A 13,834-nucleotide genomic window follows, 5' to 3' on the forward strand; every position below is an offset into this window, starting at 1 on the left:
GTACATTGAAGAGAAAAATCCTAAACAATTACTTGTCAATGTAAAATTTCACGTTTCATCCTCTGTGACAAAGGCAAAAGTAAAAAAAACTTGGATTTACCAAATTAAAAATATTAAAGGGAGAAAGATGTGGTAAAGGATAGAGGAAATTAAAACTTGGATTTTTAAATTTTCTAAATCGGTAATCAAGATATACATTCTGGCTACGATTCATGATATATAAAAAGAACTCATACCTTGAAAACTCCTTAATCTTGACTCCAAATATTGCTACCACTATAGCCTCAAAATTATCATGTGAAGACATGTGCTTGCTCAGTTGTTCTGCATAAATACCAAAGAGGTCAGGTTAAACTTGACTAAGCATGAAATAAATATTAATAAGTTAACCAATAAGTGTTTATTTAACAGAAATAGGGTAATATTATTATATATAATTACCCATAATGTTCCAACTTGATGACATTTATCTTAGTCACACCGTCACCTTGTTCGATCTCCCTTTCATTTCAAACAATAGTTAGCTAGGATACCAATCACATCTTTATAGCAGACATGGAAAAAAAAATAAGGAAGGTTATGATCAAGTTAAGTAACAAACAGATAGAAAACTATAATCAATAATCATAAATCGTAAGATATGATTACCAATAAGATAAGATGAATCAAGCAACCATCCTACAATTTGGTCAAAAGGGTCAAATAGATAAGTAGGGGCAGAGGTCCCTTTTTCGGACACCAACATTGCCTTTGTGTCACCCTAAATACTGATTTTGTATTTAGAGTATCTCTATTGGAGTGTTTTATGGATGGATCTTATCTTAAGATCTTGTGTCTTAATTTTCATACATTGGAGCTTGATGTATGAAGAGTGTGAGACCTGCATTCCAGCTAAGACAAAAGACAAAAATCAGATCTTAAATAAAAAATTAATTTTTTCTCTTTCATTCATCTATCAACCATCGACAAAATCAAGAGAGAAACATGAAATAAATAGATCCAAATAATTAACATCATAAAATAAATTGATCCATACAACATATATTTTTTCATAAAAAAAAGAAATACATCCAGAAAAGTTTTTAAGATCTCGTGTCGTAAATTTCTTTGCATTGGAGCAAGATGATATGAAATGTGTCGGATCTTAATTTTAAGACCTTTATCCTAGCTAAGGCACGAGACCAAAACCGAATCTTAAATTAAAAATTTTTTTCTCTTTTATTTATCCATCAACCATCAACAGAATCAAGAGGGAAGAAATAACAGACATGAAATAAATAGATCTAAATCATTAACATCATAAAATAAACAGATCCATACAACATATTTTTTTCATTAAAAAAATGAAATACATCCAGAAAAGCTCTGATCTGAAGGGGAAAAGCTCCGACCTGAAGGGGGAAAACTCTGATCTTGCATGTGGGGAAAAGATCTGATATTGCACGAAGCTGTATATGAGAGGAGAGATTCACAGCAGGAGAGAGGGCTTTGTGGGTGAAAGAGAAGGTATTTTTGAGAGGAGAAGAAGAGAAGTGAGGAAAAAGAGGGATAAAGGCGGAGCGGCGACAGGTTTTTGTTGTCACGGTCGAAGACGGTGGTTGTTTTCTAGATAAAGAAGAGAAGTGGAGAAGAAGAGACGAGAGGAAGAAAGGAAGGGAGGTAGAGGGTTTCATTCGAAAGGAATAAAGGAAAGGGGGGATATGGTTTCGATGATAAGGAAGAAGGAAGAGAAGGCTCCGAAGGCGGTGGTCATTCATGCATGAGAGAAAGATGGCGAGATAGGGTTTTCAATTGAAGAGAGGAGAAAGATGATTGTGAATGGAACAATTAGCGAAAGGTTAAATACTGACATGTTCAGCCAGTCACGGTCTTGAACGTTGGGCTCTTTTTAACCAGTTGGGCCGATCTCTTTTAGCCCGTTTGAGTTTTTAGTTTTTAATTTCGAATTTAGCTATTTTTTGTTGTTATTGGAAGGCAATAGACCCTTTTTTGGCCCATTTCCCTTTTTTTTGTCTTTTTTCATCATAAAACGCATGAATTTCACACAATTAATAGTTCAAACTTATAATTTTTTTCAACACACCATTTCTAACACCCACAATTTCCTTCTTATCATAATTATATCTTTCTTATCTTGTTGACTTTTAATTATAGTATAAATTTATAAATATTATGTGGAAATAAATAATATAAATACGAGATATTGTGGGACTTAACCGAAGGTAATACGAGATGCTATCATTAGAGCAAAATGTGCATTGATACCTTATGGGTACCTTATGTGAGTTATGTCCTATGTAACATTTCAAGCCCGCAAAAGGAGTGACAAGATACTCACTAAAGGTACCAAGCATTGAAAATGCTCTAATGCTTAGTTGTATGGTATTCACCTTTAATAGCAGCTATTGAAAATTTCCGGAGAGAATAAATTTACCCTTCTCTAATAACCTTTCAAACTTATTATATATCATATTAAATCTCATATTATCTCTATCTTTTCTTTTTATCTTTCTTCTTCCTCCACCTTTTCCACTTTAATATGAGGTGTGAACAAAACATTTTAGATCGAAGAATATGAAAGTCGTGCAATTTATGAGTGGGGTTTGTAAAGCTCCACTAGGAGAGAAATTGAGAAGCCGTAACATACATATAGTGAGTTATTCAACAACTACCTTTAAACTCATTATTTAACACAAAGAGGGCTCAAGTCCCGCAAATCAATCACAAAATCTGTCAGTTCTAAATCATTGTTTGTAGAACCCGACCGGTTGGTTCCATCGGGAACCGGTGGCTAGGACAGTTCGGTTCGTGAGAGTAACCAGAGATTATGTAAACGGGTGGTAAATAAATATAATCATAATGCATTTTTATATTTTTAAATATATAAATATCATATTTGTTATAAATATTATTTAATATAGCATGTAAATAAATTTAAAGTATTCAACTAATAATCAATGATCAATCCGATTCTATAAACATTGGTTATGAATGATAATAGAGTAAAATACACTCACCCCCCTCAAGATTTGCAAGAATGACACTCCACCCCATTCTTTTTAAAAATCTACACTCCACCCCATTTTTTATAAAGGCAAAATTTAGTGACGAAAACAAATTCGTCACTACTAAAAACAAATTACTAATTAGTAAAAATTTAAATAAATTTAATGCATATACACTATCATACATTAATTTATGAAATTAATTTTACTGAATTAAATTTAAAAAAAACCATCCACTCTGTCTGTTAAGTCCACGTCCCATCTATCTCCAAATCATATTTTTCACCACAAACGGCCACCACCAAGCCTTTACTCCCTTTAACACGGCTCCACTGTCCCACAATGTGAAACCACATGGCACCACCATGCCTCAAAGTTTTGTTGCGACCTGAACCCCAGAACGTGAATCGCACATTCCTAAAGTCACTTGTTCAACTACTTCTTGTGAATTTCACCCCTTTAAGTTGTGAGCGAACGCTCGGTTGGTGGATTTCACCCCTAAAGATATTGTTGGATTTTGTTAAAAGCGATGCTCCACCGCCTCGTTGGGCTCTAATAACCTCAGATCCACTTCATATTTTCATAATTTTGTTTCTCTATTTTCTTCACCCATTTGTGTTGCTTTTTTGGCCTACAACCCAATTTTGAAAATTGGAGGTATAAAGAGATTATTTTGATTAAAATTGAATTATCACCAAATATGAAAACACAAGCATGTTTCACTATGTTCGAGATATGGTTTGTAAATCGGGCAGGTGTGCTATTGCATAATTTGCATTGTAAATTTACGGAGGAAAAACGCGATTGAGAGAATGAGGAGGATTGTGATGTTTTCATTTTTAAATTTATTGGATTATATTGAATTTTTTTTTGAAATTATTGATTAACAATTTAAATAATAACTAATTATTAATGAAGAATATTTTTCGTCACTAAATTTGCCTCTATATAAAATGGGGTGGGATGTAGATTTTAGATAAAAATGGGGTGGAATGTAATTCTAACAAACCTTAAGGGGGGTTAGTGTACTTTACTCATGATAATAACACCTTCAGGATGCATTTAAGAAAAAAATCTCCAGATAAGCTTTTTTTAGTAGTGATTCATTGTTGAAAGATATAGTTATTTAAACATTGTTTCTGAATGGTAACAAAATAACATATTTCGTGTCTGAATGATTGTTCAAGTGGTAAGAGCTGGGAATATATGGGTTGAAAGGGGGAGGTCTAGGGTTCAAGCCTTAGAAGGTGTCATTTATCTTTTCAATGTACCAAAAAAATAATAACACCTTTCACTATATCATGAATGAATTTAAAAATAAAAACATAAACATGTAAAAAAACTCAAAATTTCTAGAAATATCATTTCCAAGAAAACCTAAAAACACGATTTCTTTAAACTTTCAAGTCAAGTTTTTTTAAACTAATTAAAAGTTGATGCTACGTAGCCTTGATTAATCTTCATGGAGAATATGTAGGTTGTGAATCAATTCCTGTCAGATGCCTCAAATAAAAAACCATTTTTTTGATTCCTTTTCAAAATCAAGATTCAAGCCGAATTTTGTAAATAATATTTTCAACTTAATTAAAATCGAAACACAAACAAGATGAAATAACAAAAACAACAAAATACTCTTTGAGGGTGAAACAAATATTTTCATTTTTTTGGTACATCGGAAAGATAAATTGCACCCGTTAGGAATCGATCCCTGGACCTCCCCCTACCCAACCCATATGTCCCCAACTTCTACCACTTGAGCTATCTTACGGGGACGAAACAAATATTTTCAAAGTTATTAAAATTTGCATAATTAATCAAAATTAACCGTTTTCATGTGACCGTAATAAGGTGTTGCTGGGTTAATTCTCCACCCTTTCACAGACAAATCTCTTCTTAAATGGATTTTTTCAAAGTTTTCCCAACTCAAATAAATATGGGTGGAGATTCCATTTTCATCCTAAAATTTTCGGGTGCAATTGCTACCGTACGTTGTTTATGGTTTAAAGGCTCAATTGTGGTCCAAGTGTGGTAAACAAGTAATAATTAAGTTATTATTATTAACTGCATAATCTTCTAACTTAAATTTCAAGGTTTTGTTACTGTTCACCAGGTGCCATTTTTTTTTTGTTACAACTGAGGTTTCTTTTTGGGCCTGGCTCTTTCATGGGCTGCGTCAGGATACATGGATACTATCTTTTCAAGTAGGGTTAGCAGCTGTACTACTCTAGAAACCAGATTTCATTTTGATCAGAAAAAAAAAAAAAACAGATTTCATCTTCGCATGAATCCCCTCCCCCGACATCCCATCGGCCAGCTGTTGCCGTGCTGGTGCATTGAAGGACGATCCTTTAGGAGCTGGTCTACTATCTATGCTCAGGCAGCTCTTCCCCTAATCAATGGTACTTCCCCCTCAACAATCTTCTACTCATTTTCTCTGTTGCCTTATAGTCTGTTAGGCCCTGCTCTACCACATAGGCTATCAACTATTAGCTATAATCCATTTTCGTAGTCATTTACAGTTGTAATTTGGCTGGCCACAGCTTGCACTTCGCGTCTATAAATATAACCGCTCACACTTTGATCAGTTCATACGTTCATCAGTTCATTTTTTTTATTTGTTTCTGTTGTGTGTATTGTGTGGTTTTGAGTCTACTGTATTGATCTCAATGGGAGCATAGTTGGTGTGATAGCCCGCATTCAAGGAAGGCAAAGCAAAATCATTGCTATGGTCCTCTGGAACTGCAAGAGGTAGTAATAGCAGCAACTTAGAGAATGAGAAACCGCTCTTAGTCCCTGGTTTGCACAATCTCCGCAACAATTGCTTCCTCAACGTTGTTTTGCAGGTTAGGTTCGTTCTCTTCTTCTTCTTCCTTCAATTTGGATTCTGCAAAGGACAATACTGAATAAATATTGCTGCATTCTACTCTTATCCAAGTGCGTGCCTCGGTTTGCACGTAATTCAAATAACTTTTTCTCATAAGTCAAGTGTGTGTTAGGATCAATGTTGTCAAAATCGATATTGGGTAGAATTAATTTTAGTAAAATTGATTTTGGCAAAAGTGAGTTGAGGAAGCAATTTATGTTTAAATATGTTTATGAAAAAAGTGATTTTTGTAGGGTTGTATTGTGAAATCGTGTTACGAAATCCCACAATTGATTGTCCATTGCAAAAGCTACGCTCTCTAGCTTCTCCACATAATTGATTTTGGGACTAGAATCAATTATAAGTCAATTAGCGAACATCTACATAACCACCTAAAAGTGATTTTGGTCCATGAAAATTGATTCTAAAGCTTTCAAACGTGGAACCAAAAACACATTAAGACTTGTAGTTTCCAACCAGAAGCGATTTCTGAAACTAAACATGCTATCAGTCATTATTAAGTATCACTGTTTATTTATTTTTATCATGATTCAAGTTCCACTGTGTTTGAGCTGTTCTTTCATTTGCTTAATGGACATTTTAGTTCTGAACATTCTTCATCATAATACCACATTACTTTTCTTAATAAAAGAGCCAATATGTGAACTATGACAGGTTGTCTGTCAAAGGAAGGCGCTCTACTAGCTATTTGAGAGTTGCAGGTTGTCCAAAAGCTTCATCATTTTCTTCATATCACAAAAGAGAGATACTACATGGACCATATGAGGTGTTTTGGTCTCTTCCACCTGGTGTGAACATGGATAATATATCAGCTGAATTTTCGTAAGTTATATTATTGTGTTTAACTGATTTTTTTATTATGGCTTCTTCTTTTTAATTGAATTCACAAACTATAATATAAAGCAAAATCCCTATTAACTTGGTCTTTTGCTTTATATTATCTTAGTTTTTGCTTTTGGGCAGTCACAAGATTCATGAATGGTTATGTTACTATCAATGTTCAAAATTAACATTTTTCCTATTCAGTAGAAATTATAAAATTAACTTTCTGAAACAACTTTGAAGAGCCTATTCCATTAGTGACTCATGAAATTAAGTTTTGAGCCCATCTTGTAGTGTCACCTCTTCAAATTTTCAAAACTGTTATTAAAATACGTGAAGGTTCCAAGTTTCCTAACTTTACCCAATAATTTCCAGCAAAGGAGAACTGGAGGGGAAAAGCTATCTAATTAAGTAGTTGTTGTCAAGTGTCTTTAGGAAGAGAAGGTGAAGCAAAGGTTAATGATTTGTTTCAAAACTTCAATTTTTGTAGCAATACACACAACAAGCACCCGGCTTCCCTGGTTTATTTTTGAAGGATTTAAAGAGCTTATCTAATAGTATCAAATATTGATGCTTAGACAAGTAGTTTATGTAAATAGTTTATGGCCTACTATATATAAGTTGTTCTGAACTTATTTACATAAGCTACTCAGGTCAGCTTATGAATAAATGTTTATGTCTACCCATAACTATTTTGAGATTATTTCAAAAAGGTTATGAATAAGCAATGAATGCTTATTGACATAATTAAGCACCTAATTCAGCTGTTTATTCAAATGCAGCCTAAATTGATAAATGATGCATGTACTTGGAAGGACGATGTCTTTAAGTCCTCATGCACATGTCAAATGTTGATTATCAAGTCCATGGCAATTCATCTTTCTCCCACAAATTCTCTTTGTTGAATCAACCACACTCTTTCACAGCTGCTCGCTGCCAATAATATGGACTCACCGTTCACTGGTTTGTTTTTTATCTTCTACTCTGTGGCCAACTATCTGGGACAATCCATGTATTAGTTTGCTTGTTGACTCAACACCTATATCAAAGATCTTAATTACCCATGCCTCACAATTTGTTATCTTCTTGCATACAGATGTTACTAATCGCTTGGATTTCTCATCTGGCCGGCTATCTAACAGGAAACCAGGTTAGCGTTCATCATTCTTCTGCATACAAATTATTTACTCAAAATTTGGTATCATCATCTTCACAATTTGTTTGATGTTTTATAACAGCCAAAAGAGTTCGAAAATCTGTTTTTGTAGCAACATCCAAAACAAAACGATCCTGTAGAAGATCTGATTTTAGTAAGTTACATTTTGTTCATTTAATCCTCATCCTTAAATTACCATGAAGTTACTAATTATTCCTTTGTGTTTAATAATGACAGTGGTTCCTGGTGACCTAACTGCTCAGAGCTCAATTCATAACCCCACTCAACAGATCCCAACTATTCCATTAGGTACCTTGCTCATACTTGAAATTACTTGAAATTATGCAGTCTTCTTTTACACTTATATATCAATTATAAAAGAAAGAGTGTTATTTTTTGTTCCAATTGGAATGCTAAATATTAAGAATTGTTTGATTATGTTTTACTAGATTTGCATCTTAAATTAACATTTGCTTCATGTTGGTGCTTTTCTTGATGTTGTTACTTCACAAAGACGTCATTTTCTCATCCGAACTCAATACAAATGTACAATTAGTGTTCGTTGAATAGTATGTCTAATCTTAAGGTTTAATAGCCTACCCAAGCAAGCAACAATGCCAGTTTCATTTACTGTGACTTAGCCAATGCCAAATTGTCGACTAGGCTCTTTTCTCACACGTCTTCTTCTTCCAAAGCATCACAGCATCAGTTTTTATTTTTCTATCCCACACAAATTATCTTTGTTCAATGAACCACACTCTTTCCCAGCTGCTCGCTGCCAATAATATGCATTCAGCCTTAACTGATCTATTTTTATACTTATACTCTACGTCATGGGACAATCCATTGAGTATTTTGCTGGTCACATTCAATACCTTGATCAAAGCTTCATTAGTATCGATGCTTAACAGTTTGTTATCTCATGTTGTATACAAATGCAGATGTTACTACTCGCTTGGATATCCCATCTGGTCCTGTGACGTACAAGGAACCAGGTTAGTGCTCAACAATCTACTGTAAACGAATTATTTGCTTAACATTTGCAACCTCTTATCTCTTTGTTTGGCTTCGTATAACAGCGAGGAGAGTTGGTAAAACTGACACTGCAGTCACATCTAAAAGAAGACGATCTCGTAGAAGAGCTGATTTTAGTAAGTTACACTTTGCATATTTAATCCCCACCTTTCAATTTTCTTCAAGTCGCTAATTATTTTGTTGTGTGTAAAATTGACAGCGGTTTCTGGGGAGCTAAATGCTCAGAGCTCGATTCATAACCCCACTCAACATATGCCAACTATCCCTTCAGGTTCCTTTCTCATATTTGAAATCATGCAGGCTTTTGATACATTTATCTCTTCCCTGTAAATGTAGTGTTGATTTTGATTAAGAATGGGGTTGAGTGTTATATTGGCAAACCTCAAGGGAGGGGAGTGTATTTTACTCTTTGTTTTTCTTTCACCGGGAAGGCTAAATATGTACAATTCGTTGATGTTGTTTTTCGATTTATACATCTTAAATTTCAATGATTCATATTCAATGTTGTCCAAATTATGGTACACAGAATACGCAGATTTCGGTGAAATCAATTGTTGTTGTCAACATTGCGGTGCCCAATTTTGGTTTGCAGAAAGGGCTGAAAAATCAACTAACGCTACTCATCCTAAGTTCCCTGTGTGTTGTATCAATGGGAAAATTTCGCTACCATTCTTTCAGCAACCTCCTGAGTTATTATCAAATTTATTCTCAGGCAATGACCCTAGGAGCCGGAATTTCTTGGATCATATACGGACCTACAATAGTATGTTTGCTTTTACGTCCCTTGGGGGTAAAGTTGATGGCAATATGAATAATGGAGGGGGGCCACCTCAATTTGTTATTAGTGGTCAAAACTATCATCGTATAGGTAGTTTGCTTCCTAATGAGGGTGATGTGCCAAAGTTTGCTCAACTATACATATATGACACACAAAATGAGGTTGCTAATAGAATGGCTCACTTCGGGTAATAACCTCTATAAGCTAATTTTTTATAAATTAAGTATTGAATAATTACAAACATTTTATAATCTGGTTTATGTATGTCAATTATAGTTTTCCTTAACCCGCTGCCTTATTTTTAGTGATAACACTGGTAGATCCGGTAGATCCAACATTGATCCATCTTTAGTTGAGGACCTTATAAAGATGGTGGATGATTCTAATAAACTAGCCAAATCATTCCGAAGAGTTAGAGACCACCTTGAAGAAGGCGGTGCTCCAGATGTCGCTCTGAGATTGTTTAAACACGGTTCTCAAAACCGTCATACATATAATCTACCAAGTGTTGATGAGGTTGCTGCACTGATTGTTGGTGACTTTGATAGTTCCGATTGTGGTCGGGACGTAATCATCCGCACAAAAACTGCGTTTTTGCAAAGAATTTCTGAGAACCATATGGCTTTTTTACCCTTACAGTATCCAATAATTTTTCCGTTCGACACAAATGGGTATTCTGATGATATACCTTTTGCTAAAGAATCTGGTAAGGAAGGTGGGTGGAAACGCAATCATGTTTCACTAAGAGAATGGGCTGCTTTTAGGCTGCAGGAGAGGCAAGATGAGTTCAATGGGTTGCTACTAAGCAGACGATTGCTTCAACAATTTGTGGTCGATTGCTACTCCATGATTGAATCTTATAAATTGCTATTCTATAGAAGGAATCAACACATTATTCGTAAAGAGATCCTTTCTGGGATACAAGAGGCAGTAGATCGGGGGGACACAAATTCATCTACTATTGGAGCAAGGATTATTCTACCGTCTTCATTTACTGGTGGTAGGCGTTTCATGTTCAATAAGTGCCAGGATGCAATGGCTATTTGCAGAACATTTGGATATCCAGATTTATTCATTAAAATGACATGCAACCCCAAGTGGCCTGAAATTGAAAGACATATTGCTAATTTTGGGCTTTTGGCATTTGAACGTCCAGATATTGCATGCAGGGTATTTCGAGCTAAATTAGATCAATTTATGATTGATCTTAAGAGGGAGAATTCTTTGGAAAAGTGATTGCAGGTCCATATTCAAATGACTAAAACATGTTGTCGTTTTTTTTTAATTCTAATTTAAATTGATATATCAATTGATTTAATTTTTTCTTTTATCTCTTTTATGTTTCTTGCTACAGCTATGTACACTATCGAATTTCAAAAAAGAGGCTTGCCCCATGCACATATTCTCCTGTGGCTTCACGCGAACAATAAATTGAATTCTCCTGATAAGATTGATTCGGTAATATGTGCTGAACTTCCAGATCCTCGCATTGATCCTCAACTCTTCCTTGCTGTGTCTAACTACATGGTGCATGGGCCTTGTGGGCTTAGCAACAAACAATCACCGTGCATGAAGAATGGAAAGTGCTCAAAATTCTTCCCCAAAAAGTTCTGTAATTCCACATCTTTTGACCGTGATGGGTTTCCTATTTACAGACGAAGAAACAGTGGTATAACAACTACTAGAAGAAATATCCCGTTGGACAATGGTTATGTCGTTCCATACAATGCGAAGTTGTTGATGAAATATCAGGCTCACATAAACATCGAATATTGCAACAAGGCTAATTCGATCAAGTACTTATTTAAGTATATAAACAAGGGAGTTGATCGGGTTACAATGTCAATGTCCATGGGAGAAAATGTGAATGAAGTGGATGAGATCAAACAGTATTATGATTGTAGATATCTTTCTGCATGCGAAGCTGTTTGGAGAATTTTTAAATTTGAGATCCACCATCATTGGCCACCTGTGAAGAAGCTTGAATTCCACCTACCTGATAAACAACTTGTGATATTTAAAAATGGGGATGAGGCGGATCAGGTTTTAGAGCGTTCTAGAGAAAAACTCACCATGTTCATGGCATGGATGGCTGCAAATGCAAGATACCATTGTGGCAAGGATCTAATGTACGCTGAATTTCCCTCCATGTTTGTTTATGATAAACCTAAGCGTGAGTGGAGACCCCGGAAGCAGGGCTTCTCTATTGGGCGAATGAATTTCATCCCACCAGGTACAGGTGAATTGTTTTATATGAGACTTTTGCTAAACGTGCAGCGTGGTTGCCTTACTTTTGAAGAATTAAGGACTGTGAAAAACAACACATATGGTACATTTCGCGAAGCATGTGAAGCTCTAGGGTTACTGAAAGATGATGGAGAGTTTGTTGATAGCATACATGAGGCAGCCGAATTAGGATCTGGATTCTATCTTAGAAGACTATTTGTTAGATTGCTTCTATCAAATACATTGGCTAATCCAGTAGCTGTTTGGCTGAAGACATGGGGTCTTCTAGCTGATGGCATATTATATGAGCGACGGAGATCCTTCAACAATCCAGGTTTATTTATAAATAGTCTGTAACCTATCTATGGTTCCATGGTTCTATAAATTATAATACATAACATATCTATTTTGATTGTCTACCAAATTGTCAAAATTTTATGATTTTCTCGTAGGTCTTACAATTGATGATGAAAGATTACAAGAGCTTTGCTTAATGGAGATCGAAAGCATTTTATTGGTTAATGGGAAATCACTGAAGAATTTCAATGGTATGCCTTCTGTTGACTCTAGCATTCTTGCTGAGTATGGCAATTTGCTACTGTATAATGAGATGAACTACGATACAATTGAGATGGCTCGGTTGCATGCTCAATAATTGCACTTTTGGTCCCCCAACTATACCCTTCCTGCGAAAATCGTCCTCAAACTTTAAAATTAGCAAAAAACGACCCTAAAGTTTACACCCGGTTGCAAAATTGGTTTTCCGTTAGATTCCGTCTAAAAACTAACAGAATATTCTGTTAAAAATGTATTAAAAAATAAATAAAAAATAAAATTGAGAAAATAATAGTATTTTAATTGAAATCCAGAAATACCCAGAATATTACATCAATTCATGAGAGCATTTGAGATTCAAATGATCACAACCTGAAATTTTAATCCAAAAAAAAATTGTTCAGATTAAAAGGAAACCAAATCCAGGAAAAACAAATCCTGAAAAACTGAAGAGGTGAGTTTTATCGTTTCTTGTTTGTTATCCCTTTCCACCTCAACCTGCATTTTCTCTCTGCTTCTTCAATCGAAACCAAAATTCACCATCACATCCAAGCAATTGAAGCAGAAGATCAATTGACCCCCTTCAAATCTAGTACTCAAACCATAAACAACCATAAAACCCAGAACTTGAAAATGCAAGTGTGTTGGTGTTCCAAAATCGGTGGGTTTTCTGGGTTCTGGGGGTGAACAAAGGGGGATTTTTATGAGTTTTAAAGAGGAAGGAGTCGTGGAGGGAGGAATATATGAAATGAGAGAGACACAGAATCAACAGAGACCAGATCTGAAGAAGAAAGGTGGTGGCTTGAATCTGCCTCCTTCACCATCACCCGCCACTGTCGCCGAACCATTGACCGAATCAGCAACCTCAACTTCGTCTGCAAAGCTATGGGTATCTTCGTTCACCTTTTTCTCCATCTCTGCCACCTTTCATCGCTTCTGTTGTCGCTTCTGCCACCTACGCTCTTTTGAAACACCAAATGGAAGTTGCTGCTGCTCCTTTTAGTTTTTTTCTCCAATAGAATTTTGAATCAAAATAGAAGAATTGAGGATGATGTGGGAAGAAAATGACAGGGATGAAAATGAAGAAGAAGATGTTTGAAGAAGATGAATAATGAATGAAGGTTGTTGGGTTTCATTTTTTTAATTTTTAATTCATTTTTTAACCCAGAATCCGTTAAGTTTTGGATGGTTTTGGACGGCAGACCAGTTTTGCAACCGGGTGTAAACTTCAGGGTCGTTTTTTGCTAATTTTGAAGTTTAAGGACGATTTTCGCAGGAAGGGTATAGTTGGGGGACCAAAAGTGCAATTAAGCCTAAAAAATAATATAAAATTTGTAAGCTCACAAAGGCGTGAACACTGACAAAGTCCAAGA

The 13,834-nt window shown here is 35.2% G+C and overlaps 1 protein-coding gene across 4 annotated transcripts; it reads left to right on the forward strand.

Moving 5' to 3' along the window:
* The first annotated feature begins 5,230 nt into the window (after positions 1 to 5,230).
* Positions 5,231 to 13,749, forward strand: LOC130738848 (uncharacterized). Of its 4 annotated transcripts, none has more exons than XM_057591016.1 (12): positions 5,231 to 5,404; positions 5,654 to 5,848; positions 6,544 to 6,711; positions 7,494 to 7,674; positions 7,808 to 7,861; positions 7,950 to 8,021; positions 8,105 to 8,176; positions 8,809 to 8,862; positions 8,947 to 9,018; positions 9,102 to 9,173; positions 11,035 to 12,240; positions 12,359 to 13,749. In XM_057591016.1, exons 4-12 carry the CDS (start codon positions 7,656 to 7,658, stop codon positions 12,559 to 12,561), a joined length of 1,824 nt encoding a protein of 607 aa, XP_057446999.1. In that variant the 5' UTR covers positions 5,231 to 5,404; positions 5,654 to 5,848; positions 6,544 to 6,711; positions 7,494 to 7,655; the 3' UTR covers positions 12,562 to 13,749. The 4 variants fall into 4 exon arrangements, with proteins under 4 accessions (XP_057446999.1, XP_057447000.1, XP_057447001.1 ...); XM_057591017.1 differs by having other exon boundaries at positions 5,684 to 5,848; XM_057591018.1 differs by lacking the exons at positions 5,231 to 5,404; positions 12,359 to 13,749 and adding exons at positions 9,429 to 9,867; positions 9,986 to 10,922 and having other exon boundaries at positions 5,411 to 5,848; positions 11,035 to 11,172.
* Positions 13,750 to 13,834: the final 85 nt, after the last annotated feature.

This window comes from Lotus japonicus, chromosome 2, assembly GCF_012489685.1.
Source record: "Lotus japonicus ecotype B-129 chromosome 2, LjGifu_v1.2".
In the NCBI taxonomy this organism is placed as follows: domain Eukaryota; kingdom Viridiplantae; phylum Streptophyta; class Magnoliopsida; order Fabales; family Fabaceae; genus Lotus; species Lotus japonicus.